Source organism: Procambarus clarkii, chromosome 70 (genome assembly GCF_040958095.1).
Source record: "Procambarus clarkii isolate CNS0578487 chromosome 70, FALCON_Pclarkii_2.0, whole genome shotgun sequence".
Lineage (NCBI taxonomy): Eukaryota > Metazoa > Arthropoda > Malacostraca > Decapoda > Cambaridae > Procambarus > Procambarus clarkii.
Window position 1 is genome coordinate 29,009,738 of NC_091219.1, and position 13,851 is coordinate 29,023,588.

Consider the following 13,851-nt stretch of genomic DNA (forward strand, 5'->3'; position numbering starts at 1 on the left):
CCTAAGGGTCGTCACGGGCCCTAACGAGATTGTTACAAAAGTTGGAATGGATGAAGCAAGTCTCTCGCCAGTGACGAGGTTTATTGCTTTTGGAAAATTGGTAGTTGGGGTGGGGGTGAGGAAGGGTGGGGGGGGGGGGGGGGTGAGGAAAGGTGAGGGGGGTGAGGAAGGGTGGGAGAGGTTGGGTACCTGGGTGAGTGGGGTTCTGGGAGTTCTACTTCCCAAGCGCGACCCTGACTTGTGAGAGCTTGGTCCACCAGGCTGTTGCTTGGAGCGGGCCCGCAGACCCACATATCTACAGCTCGGTTGGTCCGGCACTTCTTGCAGAAATGTGTCCATTTTTTCTTGAAGACTTCCACTTTAGTTCCGGCAATATGTCTTATGCTTGCTGGGAGGATGTTAAACAACCGCGGACCTCTGATGTTCATACAGTGTTCTCTGATTGTGCCTATGGCACCTTTGCTCTTCACTGGTTCTATTCTACATTTCCCTTCATATCGTTCACTCCAGTACGTTGTTATTTTACTGTGTAGAATATTTTCCACGTATATATTATTTGACACCTCTCTTGTCTCCTTTCTAAAGAGTACATTTGGAGAGATTTGAGACGATCCCAATAGTTTAGGTGCTTTATCGTGTCTGCGTATGCCATATGTGTTCTCTGTATTCCTCTATATCAACAATCTCTCCCGCTTTGAGGAAGAAATGAGAATCGAGCAGTACTAAAGGCAGGATTACCAGTTATTTGAACAGCATGAGCATTGTGATGGGATCCCTGGATTTGAAAGTTCTCGTAATCCATCCTACCATTTTTCTGGCTGACGCAATATTTGCTTGGTTATGCTCCCTAAACGTTAGATCGTCAGACATCATTATTCCCTAAGACTTTACATGCTGTTTTCCTACTATGGGCAGATTTGATTGTGTTTTGTACCCTGTATTATGTTTAAGGTCCTCATTTTTACCGTACCTGAGTACCTGGAATTTATCACTGTTAAACATCATGTTATTTTCTGCTGCCCAGTTGAAAACTTTATTAATATCTGCTTGTGGCTTTTTATTATCATCGACAGAAGTAATTTTCATGCTAATTTTTGCGTCATCTCCAAAAGATGACAGGAAGCTGTGCTTGTATTTGTGTCTATATCTGATAGGAGATTAAGGCACAGCAGCGGTGCTAGTGTACAGAACTTTTACTGTGCTTGAACTAGATTGCTGCTCCTCTCCCCTCTTCCTTCCCCTCTCCCCTCTTGCTGCTCCTCACCCCTCTGCCCTCTCCCCTCCCTGCTCCCACCAAAATAATCAAATTAGGAGTGATGTGAAGCGGAACACGAAAATTTCCTGCAACGTTTGACGGGTGTGTTCAATGTATTCAGTGACTGTGGACTCGTCTAAATGTGTTTCCAGGATGGAGCTGTAAACCTCTAGCCTCGCCTTACCAGCTTCCGGTTGTCTAACAGCCACTTCCCACCTCCTGTGTCTTGTCATGGCTGCTTTTGAAGCTGTGTATTGAATTAGATTATCTCCTTCCCTCCAGTTCATTATATTTGTTCATTAGTAGTTCAGTAAAGTTATAGATAACGTGCCAGTGACTCGTTTGTGCCTAATGTTCTCCATGTTCTCTCCTTCCGGCCCGCCCTGTGCTGAACATTTCTTCTTTATCAGTTCCCCCAAGACTCTTGTAAGACGTCATGTCTCCTTGATTGTCTGGGTGTTGAGGTCCGGGTCTGAGCACCTGCTCACGGCTCTCTCCTTCACTGTTCTCCTTCACTACTTACTTTCTTCAGGCGGGGGTTCCAGGCTGGTGCGGCATACTTGAGGATGGGTGTCACGTATGTGGCCTGCAGGCATCTCGACGCCTCCTTCCCTAAGATCCTAAATGTTATCCTTATGTGTAACCGTTTCGCCCATAATGAATTTATAATATTTATGCGAGCGTATAATAAACTCTTAAGTCCTCCTCTTTTGAAGTATTAGGGAGCGTCTGCCTTTCATTACATACTGTCGAATGGGCCTTCTTGTTCGGCCCCATTACATTGTATTTGTCTAGGTTGAAGTCTAGTAGCCATTTCTCCCTTCATACCTGACACTTTTCCAGGTCATCACGCATCGTTCTGCTAATCCTCGTGGCCAATGACTCTTCATTAACTTTTAGTTGTTCACAAACATTAATACGGATGTTGATGCACTCACTTGTCTCTCAAGTACTGACTCTTGATTTTTGGTATCAACACATTTAGGAACACACGCACTTGTGCAGCTGCCCTAGACTATATGAAGGGAAGTACAGTGTGTGTCAAAAAACTAGCTACGTGATGCTAAAGTCCCCATCACACTGGTTGGTTAGTCATACAGAGGCATGTGATAAGTATGAGGGGAGGGGAGGGGGGGGGGGTGAATGAGGGAGGGGTGGGTGGGTGTGAACGAGGGCGGGTGGGTGTAAATATGGGCGGGATGAGAGTGATGAGGGAGGGGTGGGTGGGTGTGAACGAGGGCGGGTGGGTGTAAATATGGGCGGGATGAGAGTGATGAGGGAGGGGGTGGGTGTGATTGTCTTGGAGCAAGAGAGGTGCCCACAGGTGTGAGAGTAAGACAGCTGGGGTAACACAGGGAGGCTGTCTACAGTGTGGGGGTGACAATGTGTACAATGTCACGCTTGAGGTCTTAAGTGGCGTTATGGGGGGGGGGGGGGTTTCCGACACTGGACGGAAACCTGTCCTAAGAAGATAGGAAAATCATGACAAAACCATGAGGCATTCCTACCCGGAATATCTAAGAATATACACTATATAAAACACATACAGTTCAGCCACACTACCCCCCCCCCCACCACAGTGAGGGTGTGGCGTGAGGGTGTGGAGACGGGCTGGGACCACACCACACAGGTAAATGTTAGTAGCCTACTGGGCTTAACAACTCAACTCCAAGTAAAGTTGTTGAACTACCACCAGGGACCATCCTCCACGGGGGACTCTCCGTGAACCAGCAGCACTACACGTAGCAAGTACTGAGTCTATACCTAACACAATTTCACATACAACACCAATGAGCCGTATAACGCAGGAGTGTTTTCTTGGTCAGTGTAGGCGATGTGTCCAGTACTACCTGCTCTGGTCGCTCGTTAACACCACACCACTGTTTACTGACCTGCCAGCACCCTCCCTCTCTGATCCCTCCATCTCCCTCCCTCCCAGCACCTGCGGCACCCCTGCGCTGCCGCCTCTTCCGTCTCTCCTGCACCAACTTTTGCCACAGTTGCCGCCACAGCTGTGGCCACAGCTGCCAGCCAACTTACCAACACACGACACAAACACCCTCGCTACACACCAGCCCGCACCACACTGGTCGACTAAGTATTAATTGGTGGTTGTTGCTGTGGTGGTGGTATTGGTAGTTGTGGTGTTGGTTGTGGTGGTGGTATTGGTAGTTGTGGTCTTGGTTGTGGTGGTGGTTGTGGTGGTGGTATTGGAAGTTGTGGTGTTGGTTGTGGTGGTGGTTGTGGTGGTGGTATTGGTAGTTGTGGTCTTGGTTGTGGTGGTGGTTGTGGTGGTGGTATTGGAAGTTGTGGTGTTGGTTGTGGTGGTGGTTGTGGTGGTGGTATTGGTAGTTGTGGTCTTGGTTGTGGTGGTGGTTGTGGTGGTGGTATTGGTAGTTGTGGTCTTGGTTGTGGTGGTGGTTGTGGTGGTGGTATTGGAAGTTGTGGTGTTGGTTGTGGTGGTGGTTGTGGTGGTGGTATTGGTAGTTGTGGTCTTGGTTGTGGTGGTGGTTGTGGTGGTGGTATTGGTAGTTGTGGTCTTGGTTGTGGTGGTGGTTGTGGTGGTGGTATTGGTAGTTGTGGTCTTGGTTGTGGTGGTGGTTGTGGTGGTGGTATTGGTAGTTGTGGTGTTGGTTGTGGTGTTGGTTGTAGTTGTGGTGGTGGTTGTGGTAGTTGTGGTAGTAGTGGTGGTGGTGGCGGTGGTGGCGGTGGTTGTGGTAATTGTGGTGGTGGTGGTTGTGGTAGTGGTGGTAGTGGTGGTGGCGGTGTCACCCACCATTGTACCAGACAATGGGATACTTCTCTAGACAGCATTAACGTTACATTGAGACAATGAAAACTTCATCAAAAAGTTTAAATTAAAAAAATTGTACAATTTAAATCAAGAAGTTTAATGATACATTTAGTGCAAAATAGAGAAGCGCCTGGTGGAGGGGTGAAGAGTGAATAAGTTAACTCAATTACAACGAATTTCCAAGTTTAAAGACTTTTTTTACAAAGTGAACCAAGTTTGTAAACACCACTGTAAGAGAAATTACCCAGAAAACGATATTTGAGAAAGGCTGCCTGCTTCGGTGTGTGTTCTTGCCTATTTGTGCCTACAGGCTCCAGACTTAACTCTTGGGCCCGCTTTTAATGCCGCTCGGTGTCTAATCAAACGATTCCTGATCTATTTATCATATCTACTTTTGAAATAATGAATGGCTTATGGCTTGTACAAGGTGGTTCATCAGTTCACTCTATCTTGCATCTTAAGTTAGAGGAAGACTCTCTAACATCTCTATGTTGCTCTCGCCTCTAATCACCTCTTCTGATCTTGGCTCTATCTTCTTCTGCTCTTTAAATCCCCCTAAGTATTTGTATATGTTTCTACCATGAGACGACCTCTCTTGCGTGCATGAGTGCGTGCGTGCACGCGTGTCTTCGCGTGTATTGAGTTGAGCGTATGGAAGTTAAGCTTGAGTTCTTGGTCCTGCCTCTTACCTTTCAATCAACTGATATACCTGTCCTCTTACAAATTTGGGGGTTTGTTATATCGACTTTTGAATACATGACCACGTCACTTGCCTAGTCACCGATAGGTAAGTACTGCTAGGCAAGTACCATTCTTACACGTTGAGGTCATGTACTGTACCTCGGGGTCATGTACTGTACCTCGGGGTCATGTACTGTACCTCGGGGTCATGTACTGTACCTCGGGGTCATGTACTCTACCTCGGGGTCATGTACTGTACCTCGGGGTCATGTACTGTACCTCGGGGTCAATGTGCATGTTGACATTCACAATCGACTTGAGAATGGTCCAGGACGGACCGAAACGTCGTCGTCCCTTCACCTAGCGTGTGGTCTGGTCAACATACGTCAGCCACGTTATTGTGACTCCTGGCCTGCTGGTCCAAGTTCTACCCCACAACACACATGTATATCTACCTTACCCTGACGCCCGGGGCTCCCACCACCACCACTCCGCTCACCTGAAACATCACAGAACACAAGGTTAAACATCTCACATCACATAAATCACATATTTGACACTCTTTACCCAAATTAACTTACAAGTCCAATTCGTCAAAAATGCTAGGTATTAGTATATAAATTAATACATCTTAATATTGATGTTTAAACACTAGGGAATCACAATGGCGTGAAATGTCCATGACAATGATTGGGGTACTGCCAGGGGTGCCACAGGTACTGCCAGGGGTGCCACAGGTACTGCCAGGGGTGCCACAGGTACGCCGAGGAAGAGCTATCACCACCAACGGCCCATGGCTGTTGTACAACAGTCTCCCGCTACACATGACTGGTCGGTGTGACAGTTCAGTTGTCAAGAGACAACTTGATAAACACCTTCAAAGGACACCTGATCAACCAGGCTGTGGGATATATACGTCGGATGCAATCAGCTGCGTTCAACAGCCCGCTTGACCAGACCAGCATCCAGGTCTGGTTAGAGACCGGGCCGCCAGGACGTTGATTCGCGGAAGGAAGGGGGAGGGGATAGTAGAGAAAGATAAGGGGTTGACGGGTGTAAGTGCAGGGGCCAGGTGCCAGATTCACGAAGCAGTTACGCAAGTACTTACGAACGTGTACATCTTTCCACAATCTTTGACGGCTTTGGTTACATTTATTAAACAGTTTACAAGAATGAAAAGTTGTCAATCAACTGTTGTTATTGTTATAAACAGCCTCCTGGTGCTTCGGAGCTCATTAACTGTTTAATTATTGTAAACACAGCCGACAAAATTGAGAAAAGATGTACAGGTTCGTAAGTGCTTCGTGAATCTGGCCCCAGGTTCCTGCACCCATCCTTCACCACAACACAATACCACTTACTGGGTTTTCTTAGTTTTTATCTGTGATTCTCCATATTTAGTGATGTGACATGTTCCACTGAACTATTTGGTGTGGTATAATGCATTGTTCCATATTCAGGCGGCATGAACTGTGGGAAGGGAAATCTGTCAGCCTGCTAACACCAGTCGTCTCCTCTGCTCTCTTAACAAAACGCAGATGCAAGTAAATAAATATTACAAGACGGTACCAAACAGCTGGTGCAAACCATCATTTATCAACAGAACGGACCAAACAGCTGGTACAGCCCATCATTTATCAACAGAACGGACCAAACAGCTGGTACAGCCCATCAATTATCAACAGAACGGACCAAACAGCTGGTACAGCCCATCAATTATCAACAGAACGGACCAAACAGCTGGTACAAACCATCAATTATCAACAGAACGGATCAAACAGCTGGTAGAAACCATCAATCATCAACAGAACGGACCAAACAGCTGGTAGAAACCATCAATCATCAACAGAACGGACCAAACAGCTGGTAGAAACCATCAATCATCAACAGAACGGACCAAACAGCTGGTACAGCCCATCAATTATCAACAGAACGGACCAAACAGCTGGTACAGCCCATCAATTATCAACAGAACGGACCAAACAGCTGGTACAGCCCATCAATTATCAACAGAACGGACCAAACAGCTGGTACAGCCCATCAATTATCAACAGAACGGACCAAACAGCTGGTACAGCCCATCAATTATCAACAGAACGGACCAAACAGCTGGTACAGCCCATCAATTATCAACAGAACGGACCAAACAGCTGGTACAGCCCATCAATTATCAACAGAACGGACCAAACAGCTGGTACAGCCCATCAATTATCAACAGAACGGACCAAACAGCTGGTACAAACCATCAATTATCAACAGAACGGATCAAACAGCTGGTAGAAACCATCAATCATCAACAGAACGGACCAAACAGCTGGTAGAAACCATCAATTATCAACAGAACGGACCAAACAGCTGGTAGAAACCATCAATCATCAACAGAATGTACCAAACAGCTGGTAGAAACCATCAATCATCAACAGAACGGACCAAACAGCTGGTACAGCCCATCAATTATCAACAGAACGGACCAAACAGCTGGTACAGCCCATCAATTATCAACAGAACGGACCAAACAGCTGGTACAGCCCATCAATTATCAACAGAACGGACCAAACAGCTGGTACAGCCCATCAATCATCAACAGAACGGACCAAACAGCTGGTACAAACCATCAATCATCAACAGAACGGACCAAACAGCTGGTACAAACCATCAATCATCAACAGAACGGACCAAACAGCTGGTACAAACCATCAATCATCAACAGAACGGACCAAACAGCTGGTGCAAACCATCAATCATCATAAGAATAGAATGTCCATTCATAGCCAACATTCTCTCATCCAGTTTTGACGTCTTGACTTGCCTTCTTTAAGGCTTCACGTTCTCAGCACTGGTGGCACATTGTCTCGTGCCTACTTCCCCCTTCCTCCCTCCCTCTCACTGTCCCTCCAGTTGGACCAATAGACAGGCGAGAGTGGCGTGGGTCCTGTCTCAACATAGCTTATGACACAACTTTCCTCAGCTCAGTTAACTTTCTCTTTTCCCAGGACGCCCAAGGCTTGGGATGGAGGTTTTGGTTTCCCAAGACGTCCTGGGTTTAAAGATGAACACTGTGTTCCCCAGACTATCCTGGGTATAAAGCTGGCCTTGTTTTCTCTCATCATCCTGCTTCCTTTCCTCTGATCAACATCTTCCTTTGCACTATCTTGAGGTTATCTTGAGATGATTTCGGGGCTTTAGTGTCCCCGCGGCCCGGTCCTCGACCAGGCCTCCACCCCCAGGAAGCAGCCCGTGACAGCTGACTAACACCCAGGTACCTATTTTACTGCTAGGTAACATCGGCATAGGGTGAAAGAAACTCTGCCCATTGTTTCCGCCGGCGCCCAGGACCACAGGATCACAAGTCCAGTGTGCTGTCCGCTCGGCCGACCGGCTCGAAATCTAACCTTGGAACCTCCAATACTTGTTAAGGACATTCTCAGCCTGGGCTCCATACGAGCTACAAGACGTCTAAGAGAGAGAGAATTTATCCTCTCTTGTTATCTCATTGTAGCGAAAACTGCAAGAAATGGAAATACATTATTTTTTATCACTGGGAAACAAGAATCATATTTTAGAAATTCCGCGTCGGAGTTGGTGAGAGAGAGAGAGAGAGAGAGAGAGAGAGAGAGAGAGAGAGAGAGAGAGAGAGAGAGAGAGAGAGAGAGAGAGAGAGAGCGTACGTCAATGCTACTGAAATACACCTAACCTAACCCAACCTATCCTAACTTAACCTAACCCAAACTAACCTAACCTATCCCATCCAAGCTTAAGGAAACTATAAAATGTTGAATTTAGTCACAGTCTGGAGGCGAGTGTGACGTGTCACTGGTCATACCTGTACAGGTTTTAGACCCTACTGGTTACACCCTTCTTCTGGGCCCCGCCTCACTGGTTAGGTTAGGTTAGGTTAGGTTAAGTTAGATCATTTCCTCTTCTTATTGTTAGATTCTTCCTCAGTGGTTAACACGTCACAATAACCACCTTCATCTGCCATTGTTTCCGCGGGTTTAACAGCCTCGTTAGCTCCCTCGGAAGAGGGTTGTTACGGCCGGATCAATCACCTCGTTAGGTTAACGGTCTTGCTACGTCTATCGAAGAGCTACTTAATCGCCTTGCTCAATGGGCTTCATGTTATAAGTCCGGTTAGTGGCCTGTAACTGATAACTAGATGATAACCAAACTAGATAACAACCAAACTAAATTATAAAAATCCACATACTCCAATCAGATCACCTTGTTAAACAATCAAAATACCTTGTCATCCATCAAATTAGTATCCAATGAAAGCCCCCTTGTTATCCAATCAAATCGCCTCGAAATGAAATCCAATCACTTTGCCATACAATCCAATCACCTTGCCATACAATCCAATCACCTTGCCATACAATCCAATCACCTTGCCATACAATCCAATCATCTTGCCATACAATCCAATCACCTTGCCATACAATCCAATCATCTTGCCATACAATGCAACCACCTTGCCATACAATCCAATCACTTTGCCATACAATCCAATCACCTTGCCATACAATCCAATCACCTTGCCATATGCAATGCGATCACCTTGTTATAAAATCTAATCACCTTGTTATCCACAAGACCAGGACGCCTGACAGCTGAGTGGGCAGCGCTTCGGAATCATAGTCCTGAGGTTCCGGGTTCGATCCCCGGTGGAGGCGGAGACAAATGAGCAAAAAGTTTCTTTCCCCCTGATGCCCCTGTTACCTAGCAGTAAATAAGTACCTGGGAGTTAGACAGCTGCTACGGGCTGCTTCCTGGGGGTGTGTAACAAAAGGGAGGCCTGGTCGAGGACCGGGCCGCGGGGACGCTAAGCCGCGAAATCATCTCAAGATAACCTCAAGATAATCTCAAGATAACCTCAAGATAACCTCTTCAGCCAGACAAACCACCTCAGCAAACTTAACTACCACACGAGGAACGCCAGAACCGTCTTCCCGGTTCTACATGACTACAGAACCATTGTTACCCCTCATCAAGACGATTATTGGTAGCGGTTCATCGTGTATCAGAACCAGGCTCAGGTCACAGGTTCTCCAGACGGAACCCCGGGTTCCTCCCGTCCAGGATCTTCCAGGGAGAGTGCCAAGTGTGAGTGTGTGTCAGGGAGAGTGCCAAGTGTGAGTGTGTGTCAGGGAGAGTGCCAAGTGTGAGTGTGCCAGGGAGAGTGTCAAGTGTGAGTGTGTCAGGGAGAGTGTCAAGTCTGAGTGTGCCAGGGAGAGTGCCAAGTCTGAGTGTGTCAGGGAGAGTGCCAAGTGAGGGCGTGTAAAGATGACACAGCTCAGACTCCCTGAGGGCCAGGGGAAAATTGGCACCATAATGGGCACCGGAAACCTAGCCTCCCCCCTCCCCCCCCTCTCCCAGCCCTTGACACTGAGGGGTTTAGGGGGTAGACCGGACTCTTCCTCTCACCCCCCCCCCCTCTCAGTTCTCTCATCTCTCCTGCTACAAATATTATCAAAACAATGTTATTAGTCTGTCTGCTATTATCTCGTGTAGTTTTATCCTCTTTGTTGACTCTTGCTGCTGCTTCTCTTATCAGATCTTATCTTGTTGGTGTTCTTCTTATCCCCATATTCACAATCCTGCCCCTTAACCACATTCCATCTCTTCCTCGGACCATTCATCTCCATTAATCTTAACTGATCCCCTTCGCCTCAACTCTTTCCTCCTTGTCTTCGTATCATCTTCTCCAAGACTAAATTCATTATTTTTATAATACATTTAATTTACTCCGCTTTTACTTTAGAGGTCATTCTGCGCCGTCTCGCTACACAGTGGTGGCTACACAGTAGGAGACGGTACACCCCACAGTGGTGGGTGTAACACCCACTGTGGTGCGTGTTACACCACACCCACGCCGGCCTGGAGGCTGCAGTACAGATTAAACCTCCCAAAATCAAGGAACTGCACCAGGGGTGCCATCTAAAGTGAACTACAATACACCACAGCACACTGATGACTGCACTACACTACTGCACCTGTACAGCGCCAGCACCTCGCCACTCCCGCTCCTCTTCGTTAAGTAAAGAGTGACAAGCAGACCTCCACATTTCACAAAGAAATGATCGGTGTCAAACTGTGCCTCAAACATGCACACGCACACCACCAGTACCCCCGGCTCGGCCGACCGGACAGTACGCTGGACTTGTGATCCTGTGGTCCCTGGTTCGATCCCGGCCGCCGGCGAGAAACAATGGGCAGAGTTTCTTTCACCCTATGCCCCTGTTACCTAGCAGTAAAATAGGTACTTGGGTGTTAGTCGGGTGTTAGTCAGCTGTCACGGGCTGCTTCCTGGGGGTGGAGGCCTGGTCGAGGACCGGGCCGCGGGGACACTGAAGCCCGAAATCATCTCAAGATAACCACCAGTACCCCGGCCACCACCAGTACCCCGGCCACCACCAGTACCCCGGCCACCACCAGTACCCCGGCCACCACCAGTACCCCGGCCACCACCAGTACCCCGGCCACCACCAGTACCCTGCACAAACACTATAGTAGACACACCACCCGGGGGGGGGGAGACCAGGCCAGCACGTGCGCGGGGGATGGCACCATAGTGCCGGTACTGACGACTACCAAATGGACATTCCATCAATCACTAATCATTCAACTGTCATCCGTTGCAGCAGCTAGAGAAGCACTTTCAACATGACACTGTACCTGAGTGTCTTGTGTTGGGGGTTAAACCCCAAAATCTTCCTCAAAATCTTCAACAAAATTAAAATCTTCTGGAAAGTTAAGCGCGTGACGTCAGCTTATTGTTGACCAGACCCTGGAAGGCTTCACACTAGAAGGTGAAGGGACGACGACGTTTCGGTCCGCCCTGGACCATTCTCAAGTGGATAGTCAGCTTATTGACTACCCAGTCCGTCCTCTCGTGTAATAGATGGCGAGTGTTACGTTACGGTGACCAACGTTACAAATGCTGCCTACTATGACAAGTAACAGCTTACAAATATCTACAGTTTGTATGCATCCCATCCTGACCCCTTCCCAGTGGCTTGGTGCCTTCCCCTGATACTTCCCTTCCCCTCGGCCTCGATAGGTTAGGTGGGTTGCTTGGGTTCGTACGTCTCTGGTTAGGTTAGCAGGTCAGGTTGTTTACAGAGTGGCGGTCAAGACGACGTGTCTTGACTACGGGTTATCTTGACATGATTTGACTGATGTTTAGTCTGTTTGTTTAGTTGTTTTGATGTATAGTTTAGTCGTGAGGAGTCGAGGACTAAAGTAAACCTAGAGTGTGTACCCGTTGTGGAGTGTATAGTCGCGTAGCAGTATACCTGTGTGTTTACAGGTGCAGTAATAACGCCTTAGTCCCACCCTCCCATCCCTCGCTCCCTCTCACTTACAATCTTCTTATTTCTCCTCTCATGGTCTTCTGAGGTTGTTTATTATATTAACGCCGTGCTCTTGTAGGTGTGGTCCGCCCAGGTGTCCACCTCTCACACATCACCCTCTGTGGCTCACTGTTCAATACGTCACTCAACTATATGCTCAACACATCTCTATCCCTGTCCATGTACCACAGAAGAACATGTATTATGTTGGTTGGCATTGTAAATGTCTGGCCACGTCTGTGGTAGAAAAATACCACGCACACCAACCATGTGTTCGGCTCTTGCATCCCGCCTTTCTAGCAGCTGGATACTTAAAGCAATGACTCCTGGCCTTCTCTAGTGTTAAAGCTGTGAACAGTGTTTGCTTCCACAACCTACTCCTTAGTGCATTCCATTTTCCCACTACTCTCACGCTTAAATAAAACTTCCTAACATCTCTGTGACTCATCTAAGTATCCACCTTCCACCCATGTCCTCTTGTTCTGTTCATATTTCGTGTGAACATTTCGTCTATTTCCACTCTCTCAATCTCCCCCCTAAGTATTTTGCATGCTGCTATCATATCTCCTCGCTTCCTCCTTTCTTCTAACGTCGTCAGGTTCAGTTCCTTCAGTCGCTCTTCATATTCCATCCCATGCAACCTGGGACGAGCCTCGTCGCAAATTTTTTAACCTTTTCCAGTTTTCTATGTGTTTCTTTAGGTGGGGGCTCCATGATGGGGCTGCATACTCTAAGACTGGTCTCACGTAGGCAGTGTAAAGTGTTCTGAATGCCTCCTTAGTTAGGTTTCTGAATGGCGTATAACTTTGGCTAGCGAAGTGTACGCTGCTGTCGTTATCCAATTTATATGTGCCTCAGGAGGTAGATTTAGTGTTACGTCCACTCCCAGGTCCCTTCCTCGAATCGTCACAGGAATAGGACTAGTCACCTAGTCCTATTTTCCCATTTGTATGCGTGCGTGTGTGTGCGCGTGTATCCACCTACCTGTGCTGCGGGGGTTGAGCTCTGGCTCTTTGATCTCGCCTCTCAACTGTCAATCAACTGGTGTACAGATTCCACAGCCTACTGAGCTCCATCAAATCTACATTTGAAACTACGTATGTAGTCAGCCTCCACCACATCACTTCCTAGGAATACACTAGGAAGTGATGTGGTGGAGGCTGACTACATACACAGTTTCAAATGTAGATATGATAGAGCTCGAGAAGCTCACTGATCTGTATACCAGTTGAGAGGCGGGACCAAAGAGGTAGAGCATAACCCCCGCAAGCACAACTAGGCGAGTACACATACATACACGTGTGTATGTGTGGGGGGGGAGGGGGGAGGTAGGGTGAGGGAGGAGGGGGCGGCGAGGAGCGGCTTGTTGAATAAAATCAATAATATTGATCCATCTAAAGATCTTCCACCTGGTCTGTCCCATAGTCACTAACGGTCAGTGATGGTAAGTGACGGGAGGGAGGAAGGGAGGGAGACAGAGTGACAGACAGACAGACAGACAGACAGACCGCCTGCCATGGCATTACCATTACCCATTTGTGTTAGCAGAATAAAGAGTGATAAAGTGCACACTTGGGACGACCAGTTGGGTGATAATTAATGCCGACACTGAGGCGCTCCCTGAGGGTGTCGTCCACCAGACCGTCAGGTCACTTACACCCTACACATATACGCCTTAATCACTAACTTAATAACATGGCGGACATAAACACCCTTGATGTGAGCCGTGGTGATGTGATGGATGAGCCGGTATGTATGGTGGGTGAGGGTGT

At 47.7% G+C, this 13,851-nt stretch overlaps 1 protein-coding gene across 8 annotated transcripts in view; it reads right to left on the bottom strand.

Annotated features, from left to right (window-relative positions):
• Positions 1-13,851, bottom strand: part of LOC123775330 (ubiquitin-conjugating enzyme E2 W) — a 74,706-nt gene that overhangs the window by 17,667 nt on the left and 43,188 nt on the right. For 3 of the 8 annotated variants that reach the window (XM_045770408.2, XM_045770409.2, XM_045770416.2), the window contains one exon: positions 5,191-5,229. The exons of 4 other annotated variants lie outside the window; for them this stretch is intronic. In XM_045770408.2, the coding sequence (XP_045626364.1) occupies positions 5,191-5,229 (39 nt within the window). Of the gene's footprint in view, positions 1-5,009; positions 5,152-5,190; positions 5,230-13,851 lie in introns of those variants that run through there. One more of the 8 variants, XM_069311855.1, reaches the window with a different exon arrangement.